Genomic DNA, 27,475 nt, shown 5'->3' with positions numbered 1-27,475 from the left:
AATTCATGTAGAAAGTTGGACACTCTCTAGTAGTGACACCAATATAATTCTTTCTCTCTTTCTCTCTCTCTTTTAATACTAAAATGCTTTCCCCCTGTGAGATATATTGGAGCATATCTAACTTAGATATATCATGCACCTGAAATAGCAGGAGAAAAGTCCTGTCTCAGCATGCCATTTCTGTTCGCTATAATTTAGGCATTCTTCATGCTGCATTTATGTCCATAAGGGTAATAATCCTTACATTAAAAAGCAGCCATTCCTTAGTGGCTTACCCTTCAAGTGCTACATAACACCCTTTCACTTCCATACCTCACCCTGCCTCTAACTCTTGGTGTTTTGTTTTGTTTTTTTAAATAAGCAACTCAAATGTGGTAAACTATCTTGTGTGCCTGAGCTCAAGGCAAAAACACCAGCAGTCATAATGATGACATGGTTTGGAAAGGCACATTGAAATGAGCCCATAATTCTTGTCCTAAAATACACCACTGTAAACAAAGCCTTAAAATTATTTTCAAACCCTGACTTTACGCAGATTCCTTCTGTGAGTCCCTGGGTTTTTTCTTCTAGCATACAAGCTCTAATGACACGGTGGATAATAAATACGTGTTTCTAAAGGTTGCTCGGACCGACAGATGGAAAGTGTTCATCAAATAACTAAAAATAACGTAAAGGTAAATGCATGGAAGGGCAAAGCCTTGTCCCAAAGGATGAGCATCCCAGGAGGAAACTCTGAAGCTCGGTAGTCATTCTAGCTACAGGGAATCGTAGAGGCTATTTCCCTGGCAGACTAATAGATAGTCATTTGAAGCTTTAAAGTTCTGAAAACAAACTGCTTTATTTTTACTTCCACAACAGTAGAAAATCGCTGTAGATTAAATAAAATAAGTAGCATTGCATAGTGGACTTGAATACCTATGCTGCAGTCAAGGAAATGTGTCAGTCTGGCTATACCAAGATAGGAGCAAGGTGGTACTGTGGCAAATTACTGACCTGTCCTGATTATCCATAAGCAAGTGAGTCCTCTACGCATCTCAATGCTTCATGTTTTATCGGGCTCTCATGAGAATTACAAAATATATATAAGGCTGGGGCAATAACGGCTCAATGGATAGAGCACATGTCATCCAAGCATTGGGAGTGAAGTTTGGATCTCCAGACCTGCAGAAAGCCAAGTGCACTAGGGCTGGAATCCCAGAGCTTCTTTGGCAAGAAGGAGGTGGAGAGAGTCAAATCCCTAGAAGCTCGGGATCCAGCTAGACTGACAAACAGTAAAAAACAAAAGAAACAAACAAACAAAAAAACACTGTTTCAAGTAAGCCACTGACTCTCTCACCTTTATACATATGCCATTACACAGCTGTGCACACAGACCCACACCGGTACACACCCACACACAGAGAGAGGGAGAAAGAGACAGAGACAGAGACAGAGAGAGAGAGAGAGAGAGAGAGAGAGAGAGAGAGAGAGACTTCTTAAAAAAAAAACTCAGGAATCCATCAGTTGATAGCTAACTTTTGTCTCCAAGATGCATGTAGGAAAGGCCCCGAGTTAGGAAAACCAGTTTCAAACTTTACCTTCAAGCCTTAGCTTGAAGCCTCTAAGTGTGCCTCATAGTGACCACCTTGATGGAGCTGGAGTAATGATAGTCCCTGTAAATGCTGTCATGTGTATTTAACTAGAGACATCAAACTTTCTATTTTCACCACATCATACCAGCAGAAGAAAGCACCAAACCCGGTTGACTCATGAGTATGTTCCTGTTGAATATTCAAGCAAGAGTAAAGCTCACCAAATAAGTATTTAAAGAATGTAAGCATTATTTTAACAACCTAGCTAATAAAACATGCTTAAAATCTAAGAAAACAAAGACTTGGTATTAAATGCAAGAAGTTAATATAAAGGCTCATTTCTTAGCAATGTTCATGTCTCTTCCTCTACTGTATAATCTCATCTGTTTTCTAAATTGTAAGGCCATAAACTATTGGATCACACCTCACTAAGTTTTACAAGAGAGAGAAACGGTTTCCTCCTCCAATCTTCCAATTAATCTGAAATAGAGCCTTTATTTTTTTATAACATACAGTATGTGCAATTTAAGCTAAAAAATCCATGCAGTGATTTATATCAGAAGAAAGAAGCAAGTTGAAGGTGGAATCTAATGTAGTCATAATTTGAAACACTGTCAAATAGGTGCTCTAGAGACTCTAAAGTAAAATGCAATTAATCATTTCAGAGAAATGTGTTCACGAGAAAAAGCAGTTACAATTTCAGCAAAAGACAAATGTATTTATATGTCAATCACATCCCTCACTCTCAGGTCTAGAACTGCACAGATAGTCAAATGGGCAAATAAATTTGTTTCATGTGGTCAAAAGCATAAAAGAATCCTTGAAAATCAAGATCACAGACGTAAATGTGTGTAAGATCAAAGAATAATTTCTGTTTCTGTCCATCATCCACACTCTCTGTGGTTTCTCTTCTGTATTAATGTAATAGGTTTCGGTGTGAAAGACTGATATTAGTCTGGCGGAGAAGGAGGAGAAAGTGGTGGTTCTCCCTCTATACTAACTAATAACATGCAAACATATCCCAAATCAATGATACCTTTTATTAAAAGTTTACTGAATAATTACAGTCTTCTGATCACATTAAAATTACTCATTATAATGTTTAAGAAACAAAAACTTTCATTTGGTTGCTTTCTTTAAGAAGAGAGACAAAGCTTCACAAATTATGAACAAAATCTTTTCTTTATTTACATGTATGGTGGGTTTGCATGGTGTATGGTGGGTTTGTATGGTGTACAGTGGGCGGAGGTATGGGCAGGGGTGAGAGTGGGTGCATCGAAGCAGAAGCCATAGAGAGACACCCAGTGCCTTCTTCTGTCACTCCCCACCTTATAGACAGGGTCTTCCACTGATCCTGAAGCTCACTGTCTACTGGGCTAGTAGGCCAGCAACTTCCCAGGATCTGTCTGTCTCCACCACCAATTCTGCAGTTACAGGCACATAAAGCCATGCCCAATATTTTATGTAGGTACTGGGTCCTCATGTTTTCACAGCAAATACTTTGGCCCACCGAGCCATCTCCTCGGGCCCTTTAACAAAAAGTTTTTAAACCTTGTATTATGGAAGCTACCATTTTTGTCTGAAAAAAAATAAAATGGTGTCTTTGGAAATTGAAGTTTTCAAGTATGTTCTATGTGCATGGGAACATTATGGGCCAGTGAGGGAAAATAAAATCAAATTGAAACTCTAAGGATACCCTCAATTGACATACATACAAAGTAGAGTGAGAGACTGTCAAGCTATGAGGACACAAGGGGAGTTGTGTCCTCAACCCTCGCAGGTTCGCATGTAGATACAGTAAACTTGGGCAAGAATTTGGTGAATGGATAACTGAACCAAATGAATATATATATACACATAAATCCAAAGATGAATGCAAAGTGGGATCCAGGATGGAAAAAATTCTGTACCATCTGAGGTCTCCTGTAATATCTCCTTTGCTAACCTACAACATTATAATTATTCTAACTTCTCAACAGTGTGCTTGTGAACACCAGTCTTACTCACGTGCCACTTTGTACTAACTTAGAAGATACAGACAGAAGAAAATTCACCATCGGTAACTCAGTAATTTCTTAACCGGGAGCAGCTCAGGTGCCACCCAGATCAATAAATAACCAGGGTATCCAGCATCCAGCTATCTCCCAAAAGCTTCTTCCAATGCCCTCCCGAAGGCACTAACACACAGGTTTAAACTCATCAATCAGCTTGCCTATTTTTGAAACTTATGGAGGTAAAAATACAATATCTACTCATGTGTCTGATTTCATTTCCTGATGATGTTGGTGAAATCCATCAATATTGCTATGTATAGCACGAGTCAATTCTCCCACGCTGTGGTGTGATTTCATCATATGAACACACTCCCACGCTTTGGTACATTGTACAACTGACAAGAATTCAGGCTGTCTTCCTCTTGGAACTATTAAGAACGCCGATGCTATGCGCAGTCGTACATTCCTTGAATGAACACATGTACTCGGTTCTTCTGGGCTCATATCCAAGAATGGATTAGCTGGCCATTAGGCTGTGCAACGCGGCTGTGCAGATTTACAGCCCACAGCAGCCTGAGAGGCTTTCCTTCACTCTGTATTCTTGTCAGCTACACCTGGTGTCACAGGGGTGCCCCAGCTTCTCATTATGGCTGTTACTTTGCATTTCACTGACTAACAGCTTCTCCTACGGTCATATGACTTTTGGCTACAGGACTCACTTACTCTGCACGCTATTTCCAAACATCAGATAGTCCACTTATCGTCATTATTGTCATGTAACAAGCTAAGAACTGCTCTGGAACATGGCAAGCAGTCACTAACAGTAGCGTATTTCTCACGAGAGGTTAATTTCCTTATTTTCTTTATTCTAACCTTATGATTCCAAACTGTCGATTCACCATTTCTTTTTTAAAACCTCTGAAGGCCAATAAAAAGTCAATAATTAACAACGTCCAAGAATGGCAGAGGGTTCAATACCATGTCTGTTTCACACAGACTGACTTCCTCAGACATAGGGCCCAGATGCTTAGGATCGTCTGTGTCTTTTGTTTTTAGTTATGTATTTTCAGTAAATAAAGTAGTAAGCAAGCCTACCTATCTGTGTGAAAAAAGAAACGATGGGTCATTAAAAAATTTTAAATAGTTTTATTTTATGTATATGAGTGTTTTAGATACATGTATGTGTGTATGTCCCATGTACGTGCCTGGTGCCCATGGAGGTCAGAAAAGGACATCAGATCCCCTAGAACTAGAATTATAGACAGTTGTGAACTGCCTATGGGTGCTGGGTATCGAACCCTTGTCCTCTAAAAAAACAACAAGTGCTCTTAACAGCTGAGCCAACTCGCCAGAACGGGTCATTAAAATTTAGTAAGCCTAATTATGTCCTCTTTGCCAATATATGGACAGATTAATGCTCAGTTGGTTCTTTAAAAGAATATCAGAAGGAAAATAGGAAAAACAAAACAAAAACAAAAACACCTTGTAAAAAGAACTGAGTAGGGCTCGTAGAAAAAAACCAGTCAGTGAAGTGCTTGTCATTCAAGTGTGAGACCCTTACTTCTATCTCTCACACCAAAGGTTAAAAGATTTAAAAAAAAAAAAAATGCTGAATGAGATTGAGGCACTTAAAAATTTATAAGTCAAAATTGAGAGTGAGACAGAAGGATGCACGCTGACCAGCCGGATAAGCCAGCTCTACAAGCTGCAGGACAATTGGAGATGTTGTCTCAAAACCAAGGTGGAGAGTTCCTGAGGAACAGCACCCAAGATGTCCTCCCGTTCTCACAGGTCCAAACCCACACAGGCACCTGAGCCCACATGTATACTCACACGCATAGAAAAGAAAGAAAGAAAAAAGTAATACAAGTACTTCTCTCACTTTTCCTCAGACTAAACATAGGTACATTCTGGAAAAAAAAAAAAAAAGTGGCCATGACCTTTTCCCTTCTTTGCATGATTAATTATTTAATGTGCTATTAATTGGAGGCTATGGCTGAATTTCAAACACTTTCATTTTCTGTGCATATCATCCTTTACTGTACCCAATGATTAAGTCATTGTGTAAAAAGGTGAGCCAACAAGGTCATCTGAACATTCTCTTCAGCGCTCATTACCCACCATCAATAGCAATTAGTAATGGCAACATTTCCATAAATCAACGTCTTTCTGATTATTCTCTGATGATAAACAGTCAAAATGTGTGCATTCCGGCCCACCTTTTTAATATTACATGAAACATTAAGTCTAAATATACCACTGAGAAAACTCAAGTGAAAATGTACAGTGGTTTCTTTAATCAAAATGAGCCAGAGCAATAATTTATGTACCTTTGAGAGAAAAATACAAACCAACGCACGGAGAGCAGTGGTTCCACCAAAAGTGTCAGGGTCAACCATAAGAAGTCAAGGTTGTCAATTAAAGACGGCCCATCAATGTATTCCTCCACAAAGAAAATTATGCCTTATTCTAACCTCAAAATACCATTTGCCTTCTCAGCCAAGGAAATCTACAGTTCAAAGTAAATAGCCACCCTAATCCAGGCCTGCATCACAGAACTATACAAATTATTTTCAAAGAATAGACTCACTACATTTATTTATAATCCTCATCTAGAGATCTATGGTTTGGGTTTTATTTTATTTGCTTTGACTATTTTTCATATTCTACTGATCATCATCCATGCTTCTTCCTTCGTCTTTATGAATCATATTAACTAGCAAGGTTTTTTAATCAGACACCAGAATTGATATTTGCACTTTCAACGGTGATGCCTAAAATTCACGGTCAACTATGAAGGATAGTCTGAATTTGCAGAAAAAAAATCAATTTAAGATATCTTTATGTAATTATAATAAACTACTAAAATTATACTGCAAAAGAAATTATTAGTAGAAAATCAAAATATCAGTTACATGACGGATAATAATAATGCAAGAATGTGATCCTTTATACATACATAATTCTATATATAATTATTTGCTTCTTTCTAAGCATCTCTTGTTCACTTAGGTACTATGCCTCAAATTTTATGCTTGTTTCTGATCTTTATAATTAATCAAATTATTACTAAACACACAACTTAGAATTAGTTCAAAACTAATATGTAGAGCTGAAAGAAACACTAGTCTCATACTGTAGTGTGGGGAAGGTATATATTGATATGCTACCTTAATGTGCTTTTCACAAATCACAGAAGGATCATGACCAGTCCTAAGCAATCAGAAAATATACTATCATAAAATCAAAAGTCAATACCTAAAACAAGTTCTAGGAGAGTAAGAAACAGGTCTCTGCCCTATTTCCACAAAATCCCCTCAGATAACATCTTCCCTTGGTCATTTTGTCTCCAAGGCATTTCTCTACAGAGCCAATGGCATACTCATATTCTGTGGGAGAAGGAGACAATTTCTCTCCTGATCATAGACTATTAAGTGCTTGCCCACAGTCTAACTGGATCACAGTGAAATATGATCAAAGATATTCCAAATTACTGGATTTCATTATAGTTTTCTATAAATTTTCTTCTGATTCTTTTTTTTTTTTTTTTAAGTTTTAGTCATTTTGACTTCTTATGAAGGGGGGGAAAACGTTTTCTAAGTTTCATATTTTTTTCCAAAGCGAAAAGAATATTTAATAAGAACTCTTGAATAGAGTAAGGGTTATAGAACATTGTTAAGGAAGAGGTAAAGAATATTTTAAGATTTTTTTTTAGATGTTACCAAATAGACCAATAATAATAAGTTATTTTATTATAACAAAGTGCTATTGTTACACATAAAGTGAGAAAATATTGTTTGTACTAAAACTATCCCCTGGACACTGAGTTAGAATGCAGCTTACCTTGAGGCATTTCAGGGGGCAGGTAATGGGGTTCCTGCGCACTGACGTGGACCCATTCAAAGTCATCGTATAAATCCTGGTGGTAGTCGCAGGCTCCTGGCCCATCATCAAATGTACAGCCACCTAGGAAGGGAAGCAGGGAACATGGTTACAGTCTGCACACATTTTCTCCATGTGAGGAAAGTACTGAAGAAGCAAGTACCTGGGTAAAATATGTAACTTCCGTGACATTCATGATCTTGTCAGTGACACTCCTATTGGCCACTACTCCTATTAAAAACTCAATGCCAATAGAAACCTCAGTATATTCTACTGGGCTGAGCCCCAAAAAGAAAGCTGAAGTTTTGAATTATTTTTAAAACGTGTACACACACACGCGCGCGCGCGCGCGCACACACACACACACACACACACACACACACACACACACACACGCACGCACAGGCTGGGTGTAGTGGCACACATCTCTAATCCTAGCACTTGGAGGCAGAGGCAAAAAAATCTCTGTGAGTTCAAGACCAGCCTGGTCTACAAAGCATTTCCAGGACAATCAAGGCTACACAGAGAAACTCTGTCTCAAACACACACACATACCCACACAAATGTATATATCATGAGGTTTTACTTCAATTTATAAAACTACAATCTAAACACTGGTGACATCTTTATTGCAAAGGGGGCAGGAAGCATAAAAACTTTCTTGGCCATGCAAGTTCAAAACACTGAAGTTCATATTTAAGCCTTAACAATCCCATGATTTAAAAGACATCCATGATATCTACTACAGCAAATTAAACACCCAAAGCTTACCAGGGTCTAAATAGTGCTTGAGGTCTGGGGGTAAGCTTTTCTATCTATTATTTATATTAATTTCAAACACAGTTTATGATTTTTAAGTGAGGGAAACTGAAGTACAAGATGGATCAGATTAGCCCGTAATCATGCTCAGACTTCCACTTTGCTTAATGACCTGACTTTTATAGTCCGCGTAGCCTATTCCCTTTTACATGGGCCATCTTTCAGCCTCCCTGGCTTTACTTTCAGATGTGACCATAGAGCAGAAGGAAAATGATTACCTTTGCTTCTGAGCTCGTCTACAAAGGATACACACAAGTCAACTTATTCAGTTTACTCAAATCGGGAAAATAAGAAGTGGCCTGTATGTCTGGTCTTGAAAGAAAATGGATTACAGCTAATGAAAATCTAGCAGTGGCTTTAATGAGAAAAACTAATAACCTGCCTCCTTTCAAGTGGCTTATTTGCTTAGTTTCCATGGAGATCTGTGTGGAGAAACTTGGGGAATTCTAAGGCAAGCAGTCACAGGTGGTAAACCTGTAAAGCTAACAGGTGGTAAACCTCAGACCATTAAATTCGTCTCACTCTGCTCCTCAAAAGTTTGTCACTTTGGATGTGACTGAAAGGCACCATGTTCAGCAATGACAGACAGCAGCTGCATCAGAAATGAAACTGTAAAGGACAGAGAGCTTCACAAGCTCAACCCTTTCTCAAAAGCAGAACACACTGTGGGTTCCTCAAGTCTCTCTTATAACTACAGTAATCCTTCACCATAACCCACAGCCCAACAGCTGGAACACGTATTATTGTCTTTTAAACATGCTTAATGTGACCTTCGTTACACAGACTTTCGTGAAAGATGATGTACTTTTCATTTAAAATTAATTTCACTTAAAATTAATTTAATTCATTTAAAATCTACAAAAGGAGGTTACTAGGAAATACATCTTTACATCACAAGGTAAAAAGTTTTCCACCAAAAAAAAAAAAAAAGTTTTTCTCACAAATGGAACTCTCTATTACAGCCCAGAAAGACTTACTGCTTTGCAATGTATGCCCGTGGGGCCCCCATTACCCTTTACACGGGTCTGGGTGCCCTCTGTATATAAATTTCAACGATCAGTGGGAATCACATTGACTCATTTGGAAGACAAATGGCTGTAATTGCTGCCCTTCATAGACATGGTTGATTTTAGACTCCAGTGTTCAGATTAACAGTAACAGGGGGAAGAGCTATATAAAATAAGTGGGTGGACATTGCTTGTCCCTGCTACATCAGAAATGTGACAAAGGGGTCTTGAAATCATTCACTGATCAGCTTGACATGCATGCTAAGAAAAATCCTTCAAGATGAATCCTCAATTTCTATTTCACAAGAAGTTCTGATCCAGGAAGTACCACAGACCTATTTGTTACACAGAAAGCATATTTATAAACATGCGGTAGCACACTTTCATATGAAGTTTTGTAATGGGAGTATCCATCTCACGATTAAGGACTAGTGAAGGCCAAATGTAGAGGCCAAGAAATGGAATACAACAATAACTCTAGGCTGATGAATGAAACAGAATGGCACATGTGATAACAAGATGATCAGAACTCTAAAGAAACCAAAAGAACTAACTCTATTTACTAAATCAGGTTGACTAACTTACACCTAAGGAAGGGAGGGGGAACCAAGAAAAGACACACCAGTAGCTCTCTCAAAGAGTCCAACCCCACGTCGTGGGAATATACTATCCTTTTCCTAAGCACCTCGATTCCCTTCCAACCTAAAAACTTTCTAAAAGCTTCTCTTAAGAAGTCTTGGTCAAGCCAGGTGCACGCCCAGCGCTTGAGAGGCAGAGGCAGGTGGATCTCTGTGAGGTGGAGTCCAGCCTGGTCTACAGAATGAGTTCCAGAACAGCCAAGGCTACACGGAGAAATCCTGTCTCAGAACGAAAGAAAGAAAGAGAGAGAGGGGAGGGGGGCAGGGAGGGAAGGAGGGAGGGAGGGAGGGAGGGAGGGAGGGAGGGAGGGAGGGAGGGAGGGAGGAAGGAAGGAAGGAAGGAAGGAAGGAAGGAAGGAAGGAAGGAAGGAAGATGCCTTGTGCTTATTGTAAAAAGAAGAAAAGCCATGCATGAAAAATGAGTTTGCAAAGGGGGGTGGGGGGGGGGGGGACCAAGAGAAAACTGATGTAAGCGTAAAGGAACTTGGTGCTGTCAGGGGTCCGAAAACATTTCTGAATAATAGCTGTGAAAAGCATGGAGGGGTAAGGCAGAAACACAACTTAATATGAAAGGTTTCAGTTACCAAAAAAGGAAGTTAGACATTATTCTATGGTGGCATTGAAACCATTATGAGCTTTTTGCCCAGAGGTGCATTGAGAAAACTGTACACCCAGCAGCCACGTGGAGTATAAAAAGGGAATGAGCTAAACTGAGGCAGCAATATGGTCCAGCTTACAACAGACAGCACATAACACACCTAATTGGATTGGGGGCGGGGGGGTAGGGGACAGGGGACAAGTGGGTTTGCTACGGTCTTGTATATGCTACATAAGTGCTGTACGGCTAAACTTCATCCTCACTCCTAACATAGATCCTGAGCAAATTTTATCATATCATATTCCTATTGATGATTTCAGAGTCTGCACGGGCTTCTGTGATATATGATCCCCCAAATACATGTTCCTGAAACACAGTATTTAAGAGAGAAATGCCCAGGGCTATGTGGTGGTACACACCTTTAATCCCAAGATTTAAGAGGCAAAGGCAGACAGATATCTGTGAGTTCAAGGCCAGTGTGGTCTACATGGTGAGTTCCAGCCCAGGCAAGGCTACACAGTGAGACTCTGTCTCAAAAATAAAATAGAGATGCTGAAGTAAGGCTGTCTAGAGTTAAAGTGACTCCGACAGTAAAGAGTCTATGGACCCATTAAAATTCTGGGATTATGGAGACTGAGAGAATTCGAGATCCAGAGCCAAAATTACCTTGAGGTTCCTTAATAGTCATTTATTAGCAACCTCTTTATATGGGACTTACCATGCTATGGACTATTAAGCAGAACATATTCCTTGGGAATTTCTTCAGATAACTAAGCTATTAGCATAGCACCAGGTTATATGAACATACAAGCCAAAGCAATCATCAACATCTATGGCCTGTGCTGTCCTGCTTTGTAGCGACCTGTGTGCATGCATCCATTCATGACTGTCTTGTGTCCTATGACCACAAACAGCTCGTGCAATCACTTCTGCACTAGAGCATGTCATTCAGGGCAACCTGAGTTCCTGCTCCCAAACCTCAATCATTGTATGTGTCTCTAAACAAGCCCACTCCTTTTGGAGCAAGAGCTGTATGTTGCGTCCACAGCTCGAATTCATAAACAAAAATATACCTAATACATCTTCACTTTCACTCAGCTGCAGGAAGAAACAGTGGGTGGCAAATCTGAACTGGTGCTGACAACCTTCTGTGCTGCAGAGAAGACACAGGAAGGGGGTGGCGCCTTCGGCTTCCAGTTGTTCTATCTGCTCCTAGTGATAAGGCTGCATGTGGGTAGCCGCAAATCACACCTGAGCAGTGGGGACCACCGTGCTTGACCCCTGGCGGAGAATTACTCCTGAGGAACATCTCAGATTCCTGATTGCTCTCCACTGATCACTCAGTTAAGGGTTAGCTCCATCATCACAAGCATCTATTCACCTTGCTGCAAGCCACGTTAAGGGACTCTGTACCCAGGCTGGCTGAATATAGGTATCAGACTGATTTTTTTTTTTCATCCCTAAACTGCTCATTCAAAGGGTTAGGTGCTAAGTAACATTCAATAACACCATCCAACCATCCATCTTTTACACACACACACACACACACACACACACACACACACACACACACACACACAGACTTCTGGCCTCAGTGCTTAAATATCTAGATTGTGGAGATTCTTCTTCAGTTCACTATGTTTCTATAATGACTCTCAATTATCTTGACCTCCATTCCACTTCTCCACTCCCTCTCCCTCTGGCATCCTTCTTCTCCACAAGTCCCTCTTTCTCAAAGGGTCCCCCTTCCATTTCCCTGTCTTTACTTGGCATGTAGCCCACGAAATTTAATTACAGCTACTTGCCTAACAGTCAGTAGGAAGGTTTTCAGTAGAGCAAGGACGATCTGTCCGTGACTACACCACCGAAGTGACACCCTGTCCCCAACAAGCAGTGACTGCTAAGAGTCCCTCTGGTAGGCATGGAGACTCATGGGTTCCTCCTGGAAGGACTCTTGAGCATTTGTTTAAGAACAGGGTATGTGTATGAGAGAACATGGAATGGAGACCCTTTGTAGAAAATTATGAGAAAACTGAGTCATACTAAAACTCTTCTGAGGCCAGACAGATGGCTTAAAATGGGAGGGTGCTTGCTGCCAAGCCTGAAGACCTGAGTTTAACTGGCAAGATACATGAAAAAAAAAAAAAAAAACCAACTCCCCCAAATTTTTATACACACACATATACATGCACTCATGCACACATGCAAGCACGCATACACACTAAATAAATAATAAATAAATAGATGGAAAAAATAACTTTTTCAAAACTCAAATCCTATCGAAAGTCAAACTTCTTTGTGTAGTTTTGTTTGTTTTCTTATTTGCTTTTTGCTCTGTTGGTTGGTTGGCTGGCTGGTTGGTTTTGCTGGTGTTTTGAAACAGGGTCTCATATAGCCCAGGCTGGCCTTAAACTCACTGTGTAGCTGGGGATGACCTTGAACTCTGAATACGCTTACCTCCATTTCCCTGGTTCAGGGATTACAGACCTGTGTCAATACATCCAGTGTCCATGGCCTGGAGGATACAACGATAGGAATCCTGCATGCTAAGCAAGTATGTACTAAGTGACATCCTCAGCCCGGAAGCCTAGCTTTTTAATAATACCCAGGATCTGGTGAACTTTAACAAGTTTGAGCCAGGAAAAAAATAGAAAAGTCATTAAGGACTAGACAGCACGTTCTGCACAATCTGTGAAAGGTGGGCTTTGAAAAGACATTGTAGTGGAATCTTCTCCACTCTGCCTTCCAGGGCACCCACCCATTTGTCATTTCCTTATTAAGTATAAATGCAGGAAACAAACAGAATGATCTCAAACTGCTTCCACAGAACAAACTCCATTTAGCTATGGACATAAAAACTTTCTTGTTAGCTCAAAGCATAGGGGAAAACTACCCTACTTTAAAAGAACATATGGAAAATCATGGACTATGTTGGCAAATACAATAGCTTTAGTACAACTGTATGATGATTCTCAGGAAAGTGAAAAAAAAAAAATCAACCTTCACCAGTAGTGAACTAAGCAATAACATACACTTAGTTGGTAATCTACTTCAAACGATGTTGCTTCATTCTGGGACAAGAGAAAAACTAATATAGGATAGAAACTTAGACCATAGTCAGTATTAAATTAAACAAGCTTTGAATGGTGCCCTTTTTATTATGCTAATTAGAAATCGCAACGTAAGGGGCTGGAGAAATGGCACAGTGATTAAGAAGAGCATGTACAGCTATAGCAAAGGATCCACCAAGGTCAGGGGACTCCCAGATGCCTGCAACTCCAACTCCACTGGGATCCAATGTCTCCGGCTTCCACAGGCAGCTCTGCTCATGTGAATATACTCACACACAGACATACACAATTAAAATAACAAAAAATTAAACCTGAAGAAACCACAACAGAAAATCACCAGGTATGAAATCAAAATGCCCAAAGATGCCAATATACCCCACCAAAACAATTCTGAAGGATAAAAAAGATTTGCTACTCTTGACTAATGTTCCAGTTGATTAGAGCGGATCTTTTTTCCCAGAAAAACATCTTATTGGGGGGGTGGGGGAACAGCTATCAGATAACATTCCTCTGAAAAATGCTGGAATGTCTTCATAGATTTTTGTATGCTAACTCCACACTGCTGGAAATATTGAAAGTATAAAACGAGAATTGACGAACATGACCAATGCCCAGGTAGTGTGTGCTTATGTCAGCCCTAAAGACTACAACACCTTTTTTTCAATTCATGTCTGAAAATTAAAACAAATACACATACACACACACACACACACACACACACACACACACACACACACAAATATTCAAGTACATACAAATAATTAATGCCTTTAGGAGAAGATGAATGAATCGTATTAGGTCATTCTAATTTAGCGCCACTGGGGACCTTAGTGAGGAAAAAACTTAGAAAATTTATGAATGAGCATTTTTAAGATAATGAATCCAGACTTGGAAGAAAACCCTTTGTGCTGCTTACAATTAATTAGTATCTGAAAATATTATCTGAGCCTACCTCCTTGCAAAGAAAGGGAATCCCTAACATGTTTCCTTTGAGTCCAGAGCTATTGTTTATGGATAGGGAGGAATAACTCTTATTGATGAGAAAAGAATTCATTTCAAACACACCCATTGATTATCAAATTGTTTCTCCCTGGAGTTCCACCTCTAACTGAAGATACATGCTTAATATGTATAATCCAGTATTATGTTGATGGTAAGCCTTCTAATTTAAATTGCCTAGGATCCAAAGCAAATTCTAGACTTTGACTGCATAACCATCCTTCTTCCCTAAGACTGAATTAACCAGAATGGAGTAAGCTCAATTACATACCTCTCATTCTCTTCAAAGAAGTAATAGTCAAATACCAGGCACCTCAGTCAATGAGACTTAAGCAATTTTAAGGACCTAGCATACACTTAGGTGATCGAAGAGAGTATGCACCTAGACACAGCATGGAATGTGGCTACTTACTGCATAGCTTTGTTATTTTAATTTTCCAAGTTTCAATTGCCCCCACCACCAGATATATCAACTCAATAATAACCACCACAAAATAGTGTGAGGATTAGTCAAAAATCCTCACAAATAAAGCTACTTACACTTAATAATTTTCTATAAAGTATCCCCTTTCTATGTCCCTGAGCCATTTTCAGTTTATACACAGGCTATACAGTTTTGACCCTACACAGATAATTAACAGCTAAATCTTAAATGAAAAGAAACATCTTTCAACTTAATTAGCCAGAAGAGTACAGAGAGGTTTCTCTACACCCAGCTTTTCCTAAACACTTACCATGTATGTTTTCAAACAGGAAATGCGCCCTTAAGAGGGACCAAAACCTATCTACGCAAAGACAGTTAGGAAAAACTTCCGTTTCATTTAATTTCTGTTCCAACTACACAATTTGTGTTAACTGTAGCAAGAAAGCAGTCCAACAGAGAAAAAAAAAAAAAAACCTAACAAATGGCATGGCTGCACTGTAATGGCCCATGTCCTAAAGCAGAAGGAAGGCTGGATATGACCCATGGGCTGTTCACTAGCCCAGGGCTTAGATCACTCGCATCTGAAATACTCAGAAAACTACTGCTAGAACTTAGCCTGGTTAAAAACTCATTTTTACAGAAATCAAGATGGGTAGCAGCAGGCAACATCAGGAAACTGAACTAGAGGTGGAATCTGAAACCAAACCATTTGTCTGTCCTAAGTCAAACATTGAGGGTGCTAAGAGAAAGAGAAATAGGGTACCCACTACAGAAGGAACTGTATGGCATGACTTTGCCTATACGTGTGGACATGCACAAAACTGAGAGGTGGGTCGTCCTGGGGATCTACATGTGACTTCTTGTAACCTCACGACGAAGCTAACGGAGGATTACATAGCTTTAGAAATCAATGCACAGACGAAAAGAGTCTTATTAAAATGTGGTAATGCAAGCCTTAAATCCCTGCATTTTGGAGGCAGAGGCAGGAGGATCCAGAGTCAATACCAACCTTGTCTGTGGAGTTAAGTCTGAAGTTAGTCTGGACTACATTAGACTCTTCCTCAAAATAACAAAGGGGGTCAGTATACTAACAAAAAGTACTTCATAATAGAAAAATAAATAAAACTCATCATGGTAACAGGCCAAGAAGCACCAAGGAGGGGCTGGAGCAGTTAAAAGCACAGGCCTGGTACCTGGGTTCAGTTCCCAGTACTCACATGGTATCTCACAGCTTTCTATATCCCCAGTGTTAGGGGAATTAAAGCCGCCTTCTGGCTTCCTTGGGCACCAGGCATGTGCATGGTACACATACATACATACATACATACATACATACATACATACATACATACAAACACCCATACACATAATAAACACACAAAATAAAAATGAATAAATATTTAAGCCAAAATAAGGAAGAGAGAAGGAGACAGAGACAAAGGAAGGAAAAGAGGGAGGGAGAGAGGGAAGGAGAAGGAGGGAGGGAGGGAGGGAGAGAGGGAGGGAGGGAGGGAGGGAGGAAGACGAAGGAAAGGCTATGAATCCAGGCACTACAAGCTGATCGTGCCAGAGACTCTCCAATCCACTCCATCCATGACACTGGCCAGGTGGTACCCGACATTCTCTAGAGAATAAAAAACTGAACTCCCACACGTTGAAGTCACTCCTCTTTGATGCCACAAAGAGGGAAGCATCCTTACTGGATGGGATGGTCAAATACGGTCAACTTGCAAGACACAGAACCACCCGAAGACAAAGCACCGGGAAAGTCTGTGAAGGGGTTTCTGGGTTAGCTGAGGTGGGAAGACCCACCCTAAAAGTGGGCCATGCCATACTGTGAAATGGGGTCAGAACCAGAACAAAAAAAGAATGTGAACTGAGCACTAGCATTCGCCACTCCGTTTCCTGGCTACAGATATAATGTGACCAGCTGCCCCATGTGCCCCCTGCAACACCCCGACTTCCATGATGGAACATCATCCCTGCAATGAAGCTAAAGCGAACCCTTCTCTTCTTAGGTTTGTCCGATATGGTGGTCACAGCCATAAGAAAAGTAACTAATACATCGCATAGTTATAAAAGTCTGTCTGGTTAGTAATGTCAACAAATGACTGTATTTAAGTAGGGTGAGTTAAGGTAAAAATTTTGTAAGATAACACTGCCCTCTTAGCTTGCAAGCTTCATGTTTCACCTCTCCCACTATGTACACAAACCAACTATGCTGGGGTTTTAAATCTGTCCTTTTACATTTTTTTTCTTAAAATATAATTAGATCGCTTCCCCCTTCCCTTTCCTCTCTCCAGTCCTGCCCATGTCCTCTCCCACCAATCCCTGCCATGCCTCTCACTCTCAAATTGTTAGCCTCTTGTTCTTTATTATTCTTATATATATACATATAAGCACAAATACACAAATGCAACCTGCTGAGTTCATTCTGTTGTATGTGTGTATATAGATAGCTTCAGGGCTGAACACTTAGTATCAGATACCCCAATCATGGGGTTCATCCTTGCCCAGGAGAGGCTAATTCTACCTCTCTCAGCAGCCACTAGCTTGTAGTTCTTTGTAGTTTCTCACAGACTTTGGGATCTTTAAACACTAAAATAAAAATATTTTTCTAAATAACAGAAATTCTGTTCTGATAATATTTCCTTCCGCTGTCACACTAACTGTGATGAGAAATGGGTTTTTTCACCAAGAACATGAGTGAACATGTGCACCCAAATTTCTTTTCCTATCTTTCACCTTTTAACTATTCCAGTAAAAAATCCCATCCTTTGCACTTAGTGCTAGATACACAATCTTAAGGAAACCACTGAACAGAGTAATTGAGAATAAATGTAGTGAAAAATAAAATTCCCAACTGAAGCCATGTTTACATTATGGTAGAACTGGAAGCCACCCAAGCTCAAACTTAAGTCCTTCTTTGTTTTGTTTCTCACGGTGAATTACTGGTGGGCTTCACTTCACCCACATATGACATGTTCTGGCTTATTTCTGCAGTTGCTTCTGACCCCACTCAAGCACGGGTGATGGATCATTTTTCACGATGAAGGGAGTACTGCGAGAGGTTGAAGCCATGGAAAGCAAAATTCCATGACCCAGACTTCTTGAAGAGAAGTAAGGGCCTATTTAGAATTTCAAATTTTAGATCAGACTGGAGAAGCCATCTAAAATATGCCCAATCACAGTTGATTAACAGTTCACTTAAGACTTTAAAATACACTTAAGAAAACAATAATAAAATTTGAAACTAGTTTAGGCAATTAATATGCATCTCCAAAGAAAGTAAAGCATTGTTTTTTTATATTTTTTTCATGAAAATAGAACCCTTTTACTATCAAAATATCTTAAACTTGAATTATATGCAAGATATACAATCCAGTATTTGAGTTTTCCATAGTTCTTTAAATGGGTTCTTCTATGTTTGTGTGTTTGTGTGTATGTGTGTGTGTATGTGTGTGCATGGTGCATGTGTGCAAGTGCATGTGTGTAGATAGGTAGGTAGATAGATAGATAGATAGATAGATAGATAGATAGATGGATAGATAGATACAGATCTCCAAACATTTATGTGTATAGAGATACACATACAAATACACATGGTCTATGCACACCTGTGTAGGAAGATGCATATGTGGAGGCCACAGGAAGATATCCTCAGTCCTGCTCGATCACCCCTGGCCTTATTTCTTTGAGACAGTATCTCTCCTAAACCTGGACTAGGCTGACCACCAGCAAGCCCCAGTGAACCTGCCTCCTCACCACAGTGCTAGGGTTACAGCAGAATGCAGGGCCACACCCAGATTTTTATATGGGTGCTAGAGATCTGAACTCAGGTCCTCAGGATGGAGCAGCAAGTGTTCTTACCACAGAAGTCATCTCCCTGGTCCCATAAAGCATATTCTTAATAGTAAAGAGTTATGGTTTTCTATGTCATTTTCTGAAGTTATAACAAGAAAATGGCATATCACTATCATTTCAGACAATACATTGATGCTATTACATCCATTAATTCACTCTACGCATCACTAAAGCCAGTCTGGCTTTCTACCAAGTCCAGAGCAAACAAGTGACTCACATAAGAACCATGGGTCACAATAACTTCCTCCTTAGTCCTCTTTCAGAAAAGTGGATATGGTTAATATTTGGGGGGGGGGGCTGACACATAAAATAAAAATCCTCCAAGTAGCAAAACACAGCTACAGACAGACATTTAAGTGTCACTGGAAGTGAAAGGCCATTTCAACTTAACAGAAATAAATAGTCAAGTGGGAGAACCGTAGGCAAGGTTTGTGTTAAATTAAGCCTCATCAATATTCTGGTCTGCATGGGTCTTCCTTTTTCTAGTTCTCATATCCCTGACAAGGCAATTTGACTTGAGTTTCCCCATGATTGTTCCAAGTATATGTGAAATTCTTAACGTAAAATAACTAATAATTTCGAAAAGGAGGAAAGAAAACCTAAGTTTACAGTTATACCCTTCTTTTTGAGGTTTTTATGAGTGATGATAAACTCCATGAAGATCAGAGGCAGGAGTCACCACTGACAACTCCCCAGTAGAACTCCTAAAACACTAAAACAAATAAACAAACAAACACTTGACTCTGCCTTGACATGATGACATGTAATTATGTTTTTATAATGACCTTACATTGTGTCTCAACAAGCTTAAGAAAAATCTGATATTGACTACACATATAAGGAAAAACTATACTATATAACATTTCACATGACAGAATTATGGGGGAGAAAAACCTGTTGATGTTGAAAAGATGTCTGTGAAATGAAGAATGACTAACAGAAAGAAGTCAGCTGTCCTATGTTGTGGCCTCCAGCGGATCCTCCAAGAACAGGAGCAAGAGAATTCGCACAGACCTGAAACATCACCTCACCAAGTTTGATGACTGGCTGGTACAACAGAATCTGTTTAATCAATGTTCTCTCCAACAATTGCTCCAAAGCATTACAAACAATTCTAAAATTTAACAAATCGAGAGCTCCACTGACAGAAAGCAGCAAACATCTTTCTGCAGAATGCGATATAGAAATAGGGTTGTTGTTGATTTTCTTTTTAAATTTCCAATATCAGGGGAGAAGCGAGGCAATCCGATTTGAATAATAGATGAAAGGCAGAGAGAGTGTGGAGGTGGCATTTGAAGTCTAGCATCCCTCTGCAGCAGGGTGACTTTCATGTCTCACTCCTCACCTCAAGCCAGAGCTCATTTCAGAATTTCAAGTAATAAAACAAATAAAATAATGTATATTACTTCACCGTGCTATTTTCAAGGACATCTTGAAATGTAATGGGGTTTTTAAAATGACCTGAATGTATGTCTCAACAAACTTTAAAAAAAAAAAAAAAAAAAAAAAGTCTGATCTTTACTACCCATATGAAGAAAACTATTGGCAAAAATTAGGGATATGTACATGTCGTTTGCAAAATGGCTGACCAGAGATGGAGGGTAACAATACAAGGGTAACTAGCACTTGGTGTTTTAGATCCCTCTAATCCAACAGTTTTACACCCACAAATATACCCGACATAAATATTGCCGCGTATTCTGTCCTAAATTCTACCAGCAAAGGTTAGGGCTACCAACTCCCTAAATTAAAATACAAATCTCAATGACACCTGAAGACAATGGGGCTGTTTTCAAACCTGAAGGACAAGGACAGCAAACCTGCTTGTGACGATGTCCTCAGACTCTGAGCTCACTGCAAAGTGAGGCATTATAAATAGGTAAGTCACCAGGCAATGGTGGCGCATGCCTTTAATCCCAGCACTCGGGAGGCAGAGCCAGGCGGATCTCTGTGAGTTCGAGGCCAGCCTGGGCTACCAAGTGAATTCCAGGAAAGGCGCAAAGCCACACAGAGAAACCCTGTCTCGAAAAACCAAATAAATAAATAAATAAATAGGTAAGTCATGAGGAGGGGCGGAGATAAACACTCAGCACCAGGAATTGATGAAGACAGCCACATAGGAAGCAGTGGCCACATAACCAACTGATGAAAGAATTTAATGAGACAAGAGTCATAGCAAGAGATCTTCAATCATGCAGAAACACAGAGAAGAAAGCATCACAGGACCCCCCCAGTCTTATTAGATGCCTATTTAGCATACTGAAAAAAAAACAGAAAAATTGCTTATGAGAGGTAATATTTGTTTATGATAAACTGTTCGGGATGAGCACAATAACACTGTTATGTCAGCCAAAATTAAAAGTATCTAAACAAGAATGGTTTTAAGTATACCTTCCAGGTATTCTGATATCTAACAGCATAACACATCTACAATAGGGTTATTTTTAGTTACTGGAGGTCTTTTTTGGGGTTTTTTTTTTCTTTTTGGGGTTTTTTTTTTTTTTTTTGAGACAGGGTTTCTCTGTGCAGCTTTGCGCCTTTCCTGGAACTCACTTGGTAGTCCAGGCTGGCCTCGAACTCACAGAGATCCACCTGGCTCTGCCTCCCGAGTGCTGGGATTAAAGGCGTGCGCCACCACCACCCGGCTGGAGGTCTTATCTAAAGGTAGAACCAGAATGAAGACAGGGCGAAAGTAAAATGAAGTTAGATATATCCACAGCATTTCTGCTGCTGCATCATCTGCACATATACAACATACATCTGGCACACATATACATATATCTGCATGAAATGTTTGGGTCATGACTGTGGCTATCCGGATCACTTACTTGTAGCATTCACTATTAATCTGATATTAGCAGACTACATGCTCTCAGAAGTAGGAGTTCAATTAAAATACAACACACTCAACTGGAGAATGCAAGTGTTCAACATATTGGGGGTTTCAGAAAATACCACCAAATGTCAAATCCCACCCCCTACCATTCCTCTCTTATGTCCCTCTCAACACTCTGATTAATTTTATTCAATATTCTGGGTTGTTTTCCCCAATACACAAAAGAAGAAAAGCATGAAAAGCTTATCAAACAAGAAATTAGCTGATACTCCAAGTAAGTGTGTTCAAGTTTAGCTAAATGTATTTAAAATTAATCAGACGAAGGTGTGCTGGACTACAGAAAATTAGTGACAGAGACTAGAGGCAAAAGAACAGAGGAGACTGAATGGAGGAAAAAGACAGGAGCTAAAGACGGAGAGCTTGAAGGGTCCAGAAAGGGTGGAGACTCCTGACAGTAGAATTCTGAGTCATTCACTCTACTATCAAAGTAATAATGTTCTGCTCACAATAACCACAAATTGTATGAAGTTGTGTAACTTAAAGAACTTCCTGCAGGTGCGTGGAAGGCAGGTAAGATGCACTGCAATTCTGTTTTGTTTGTTTTTTGACTACCCAAGGTCTCTCGGTGCAGTCCTATCTGTCTTGGAACTCACTATGTAGACTAGGCTGGCCTCAAACTCAGATCTGCTTGCTTTTATCTCTTGGCACATTGAGATTCATATTCCATAGGCTCTACCACAAAACCATGTAGCTAGAGTTTTCCTGCCTGGCCCACAGTCAGGACAAATCTCTGACACCCGCCAGTCCCACAGCCATTCAGACCCAACCAAATAAACACAGAGACTTATATTGGTTACAAACTATATGGCCATGGCAGGCTTCTTGCTAACTGTTCTTACAGCTTAAATTAATCCATTTCTATTAATCTATACCTTGCCACGTGGCTTGTGGCTTACCGGTATTTTACATCTTCCTTGTCCTGATGGCGGCTGGCCGTGTCTCCCTCACCCAGCTTCCTGTTCTCTCAATTCTCCTCTCTGTTAGTCCCGCCTATACTTCCTGCCTGGCCACTGACCAATCAGTGATTTATTCATTGACCAATCAACAACACATTTGACATACAGACCATCCCACAGCAAAACCATGGTAGACCACCACATATAGAAGGAAATATATGAAACTAGTAAACCTCTCACTACTGTAGACAAATTCACAAGAAACTGTACCCCAACAATAAGTATTGACCATTGATAGTAGTCGGCCAATCATCTTCTCCCTCTTCAGTAACCCAAAGCAACTGGCTGTTTCCTATGAATATTTGTTTCGCAGGTACCCTCAGCATCTTAAGAATCACATGAAAGGATGTCTTTTTGCTGGAGATACTGGTCGTCATATGGTTGTTTCTAACAAACACTGAAAATCATTAAAAGTTGAGGATTTGTCAAGTGGCCATACACCCCAGTATGGCAGCTATGACAAAATGCAGCCCTATGTAGAGAGAGGCTTTAAGAATGACCACTGAATCTGACTCAGCTCTGGTCATTAGACCTCCAAGAGTGAGGCGAGAATTGTGTGAATCAATGAATAAAACTTTATTGTCCTATAAAACACAGGTGTAGAAGTCACAGGAGAAGGAAATTGCAGGTTGAGTGACTGGGGGTAGACAAGTTGACTTCCTGTCCAATAATTCACTTGGCTGAGGCTGGGCCTTCAATGGCAAAACTTCCTTTCCAGCCAGAGATTTAGTATAACAACCCCAACACAGCCTCCAAAGAAAGGCAGATAAGCACCACACGGTAAAGCCCCACAAGGACTTGGGCTACTAGGCACAGCACACTTTGTCCAAGTTTCAGTGTTACAGACCGCAGGAGTCAGATCTCAATGAGTCATGGTTTACAACTTAGCCATAAAAGGGTCTCAAATCTCATCATCTGCAGAAGCATGGATGTAATGGGAAGGCAGTACACAAAATGCAATGAGCCAGGAAGGTAAAAAAAAAAAAAAAAAAAAAAAAAAAAAACCAAAAAAAAAAAACAAATACTGTATGTTCTCATTCACATGTCGAAGCTAAACTTGCTGATTTCGTGGAAATAGAATGTAGGGAAGTGATCATTTGGGGCCAGAAGAGAGGAGACGGAAGGAGGTCAGATAACAGGGACCCAAACTCAGAGAGGAGTGAGCACCAATGCACTCTCTCAGAGTGCACAGCAGTTTATTATGTATTTTATTTTCAAAAGAAAACAGAAGTCAAGAGTGCTAAAGATTCCCAACACACACACACATATGCACACACACACACATGCACACACACACACATATGCACACACACACACACATATGCACACACACACACACACACACACACACATAGTATTTAAGGTGGATGAAAGGCTGGTTGTCCTAACTTGATTATTATAGTTTATATTCAAATGATCACACTGTAATCCATAAATACATATAAATTATTTAAAGATACAAAGTGCAATCCCTTTGCTTCTGGAGGAAAAAAACCAGACTTTTATTTAGATGATATATTGGTTTACCGAAGGTGCATTTTGCTTCAATTTTCTGAAAATAAAATTCCCCTAATATTAGTAGGAAAAAGACACTTGTGGAGAGGTGGGATTGGAAAAAAAAGAGAAGGTAGGAAAAATGAGCAAAGTATAAAGACACACGCACGCACGTGCATGCACTCGCACGCGCACACACACATATATCACGTATACATGACGTCATATATAAAACCCACTACTTTGTACAATGACCGAAAAAGAAAAAAACTGTAAAAGATAACAATACACAATTATCCCTCTTCGAGACAGGATGTTTTAAAAGTTTGATTCCCAGGTTGAGGACACTTTAACTCAGATCTATGGTCAACTCCACTCTCCACCTATGGGAAGCTTCAAGCAAATATAAGTGACCGCGAATTACAATATGTGAAACTTGGAATGTCGTTTTATAATTATAGTCTTTAAATGCATTAGAATTCACAAACAAAGCGCAGAAAGGCTCTGTGGATCTCAAAGGAGATTAATGAAAATATTTGGTCAGAATACAAATGAAGTGTAAGGCCACAGCTATTTTTAAAAAACCCAAAGTATTTCACACATAGAGGAAGTACTAAATGAACAACAGGGGTCTTTTCATTTAAAAGCACACATATAGTCCCACCAGGCAGAGAGATTAAGTGCTAATATTTTCTCTTGAATTTCCTTTGAGCCTTTTCCATATCATATATCCTTGCTGTTTGCAGCTGATATTTAGGAAATCCACCGCTTCTTTAAAAATACACATTTGCCAACCATTTCGTTAATGACCTAAATAAATACAATAATTCTGCAGTCGATGCTATTGGAACTTCTAAGTAGAAATTCATAATCACTAAATAACGCTATTTTCTCCTTTCTGTGCATAATTACTCAAATCCATACGAATTTCTAAGCAGTATGAGCAATGGCAGAACATGACATGCGCTATTTATTACTGCACTTCCTATTAACCGCAGTTAGTTGGTTGCAAATTAGCTCCTCCATTTTTCTTTGGCGCTTATTTCCATTAGGGCCTTCTAAGTTTATTTACTTCACTGCAAAGAAAGTGGTAGGCAGTACAGGAGAGCTTGTCTCTTTGAGAGGACTTTCTTGAGATACCCTAAGGGCAGCAGTGGAGGGGTACAAGGTTCCAGAAAAGATCACTTCTGCAGTACAGAAGCTAACAGCAGCCATGGGGGGACACACAGCCAATGAGTACACAGAGTGGCGACTGCATGCTGGACTCTGTTCTAAGAGTTTGCATGAAGTCGCAGAATTAATTCTTCATACTAAAAAGCTGGGTTCAGGTTGGGGAGATAGCTCAGTGAGTAACCTGCTTTGCTGTGCAAGCATGAGGACCCGGAGTTCAATCCCCAGATCTCATGTAAAAACAGCAAAGTGCATGCTTGTAACTCCAGCACTAGGAAAGAGAGACAAGAGCCTTTGTGGGTTTGTCCCAAGCCAATGAGAGACCCTATTTCAAAAAAACAAGGTGACTGAGCAAGGATGCTAGAGGTCCTCTGGCCATGACAAGCAGATGCTTATTTGAACACATATGCACACAGGATGTGTTGTCTAATATAATCCTACTTTTCTCATTAAGGAACTAAGATAAAAAACAACTCAAGTTGTTGAAGGTTATTTTGGTAGTAAGGTACCATGCCAGCATCCAACTCCAAGCAAAGCCAACACTTCCAAACTCTCCTCAAATGTCTGGAAATAAGCACTTCCAATGGAAGCAGAAAGTCAAAGTAGAGGAAAAAGTCAACTGGTAAGCCAAGCAGGAGCAAGCCAGAACCGCAGACTCAGCAGCAGACACCACTGGCCTTCCAACCAGGCCAGGGAAGATCTCAGAAGAAAGGTCTATTTTTGCCCAAAGGAGGCCAATGTCCAGAATTCTCTTTGGAGAGGTGAATCACACACTCCAAACACTCCCGCTGGGTGGAGAATGGCTTCCTCTTGGCCCCAGAACCTCTCTGACTTCTCAAGCCCATGAATTTGAAGTAAGTTGCTGGCACTAGTTACCCTGTCCTCCCTCCTCCCTGTTTACTCTTTGGCAAGGAGGAGGGAGGGCCAGGATTGGTTTTAGCAGCTGAGACCCAGCTGTCTACTCTCCATGCCCGCACTAGGAATTCAGGCAGCCCTTGGGAGATGTTGTTTCCAAGCAAGAAATTGTCAGGAGAGCAAGGATATGTGTCTTTTTCATTTAGCATCTCTCTGTGTCATCAATATTTTTAACCCAGTTTATTTGAGCCTCTACAACCCATATATTTCCTCTGTAGTAGAAGGCAATTATTTACTTTACTAGAAGCAGCTATTTAGGATGCAACTGTATTTAAGCCACCTACGTATCGCCAAAGCAGGACCAGGCAAGGACATTTGGGCATGACTTCTGGCAGAGTTCAAAGCAAACATACAAAGATAAACGAAACATCAACAGTGTCTATCAAGCGTCTGTCTGCATGGAGGACTGAGAAGGACAGCGGAAAAATGTATCTGTACATCCCTTTCTCTACAAAGTCTACTCCAATATAATTCAGCACTCCACATCAGTTCGCTGACTTAAAGGACTTGAAGATGTGAACAGAGGCAAAGATTCTCAAGATTCACGGGACAGAATTCTCCACCCTACGGAGGAATGTCCTCTACAGTCCCAGGACAGGTGGTCTCTGTGCATCTGCTTCAACACTTTCCACCATCTTCAATTTAAGAAAGGGCAGGGTCTCGGTGATTGCGTGGTATTTCTCCAGAGCGGCTTTGAAATCAACCACTCCACTCTTCCTGTGGAATGCCAAGGCACTTTGGAGAAATCAGATCTCCCCAAACTCCTCCCCGCTTCTTGTCTCACACCCAGCACATTCAAAAGCATGACAGGCTTTAGCGCAACATATGCACTCTGTTCTAACCAAGACCACAACCCAGGTGAGGAAGAGCACTTGGAATCAACTAAAACAAAACAAAACAAAAAACCTCCATTTCTCTTAACTTTTCCACACTAAGACTCCTGTCTATTTCATTTTTTGTTTTGCATCCTGACCTAGTGATCCTGATTTTAAAAGAAAGGATTAGTAAAGGTTAATAAGTCACTGAAAGGAATACAGACATTACAAATGCTGGGCTTCTGGTATCCCGTCGGTCACAACTGGGGGAAAATTGAAAGTAGAGCCATTGAGGTTACTACAAAAGACGAAAGAATAAATTCTGCCTGGACCTCCACAGACCCTAGATGATGTCAGGTAAA

At 40.1% G+C, this 27,475-nt stretch overlaps 1 protein-coding gene across 17 annotated transcripts in view; it reads right to left on the bottom strand.

Annotated features, from left to right (window-relative positions):
* Ptprk (protein tyrosine phosphatase receptor type K) overlaps positions 1–27,475 on the bottom strand; it is a 536,300-nt gene that overhangs the window by 404,083 nt on the left and 104,742 nt on the right. For all 17 annotated transcript variants that reach the window (XM_052751263.1, XM_052751264.1, XM_052751253.1 and 14 more), the window contains exon 2: positions 7,409–7,531. In XM_052751263.1, coding sequence (XP_052607223.1) covers positions 7,409–7,531 — 123 coding nt within the window. The remainder of the gene's footprint in view (positions 1–7,408; positions 7,532–27,475) is intronic.

Source organism: Peromyscus californicus, unplaced genomic scaffold, assembly GCF_007827085.1.
Source record: "Peromyscus californicus insignis strain IS unplaced genomic scaffold, ASM782708v3 Scaffold_22__1_contigs__length_63687245, whole genome shotgun sequence".
Lineage (NCBI taxonomy): Eukaryota > Metazoa > Chordata > Mammalia > Rodentia > Cricetidae > Peromyscus > Peromyscus californicus.
The sequence above is the reverse complement of the archived record's forward strand: the minus strand, read 5'-3'. Positions and strand labels throughout refer to the sequence as shown.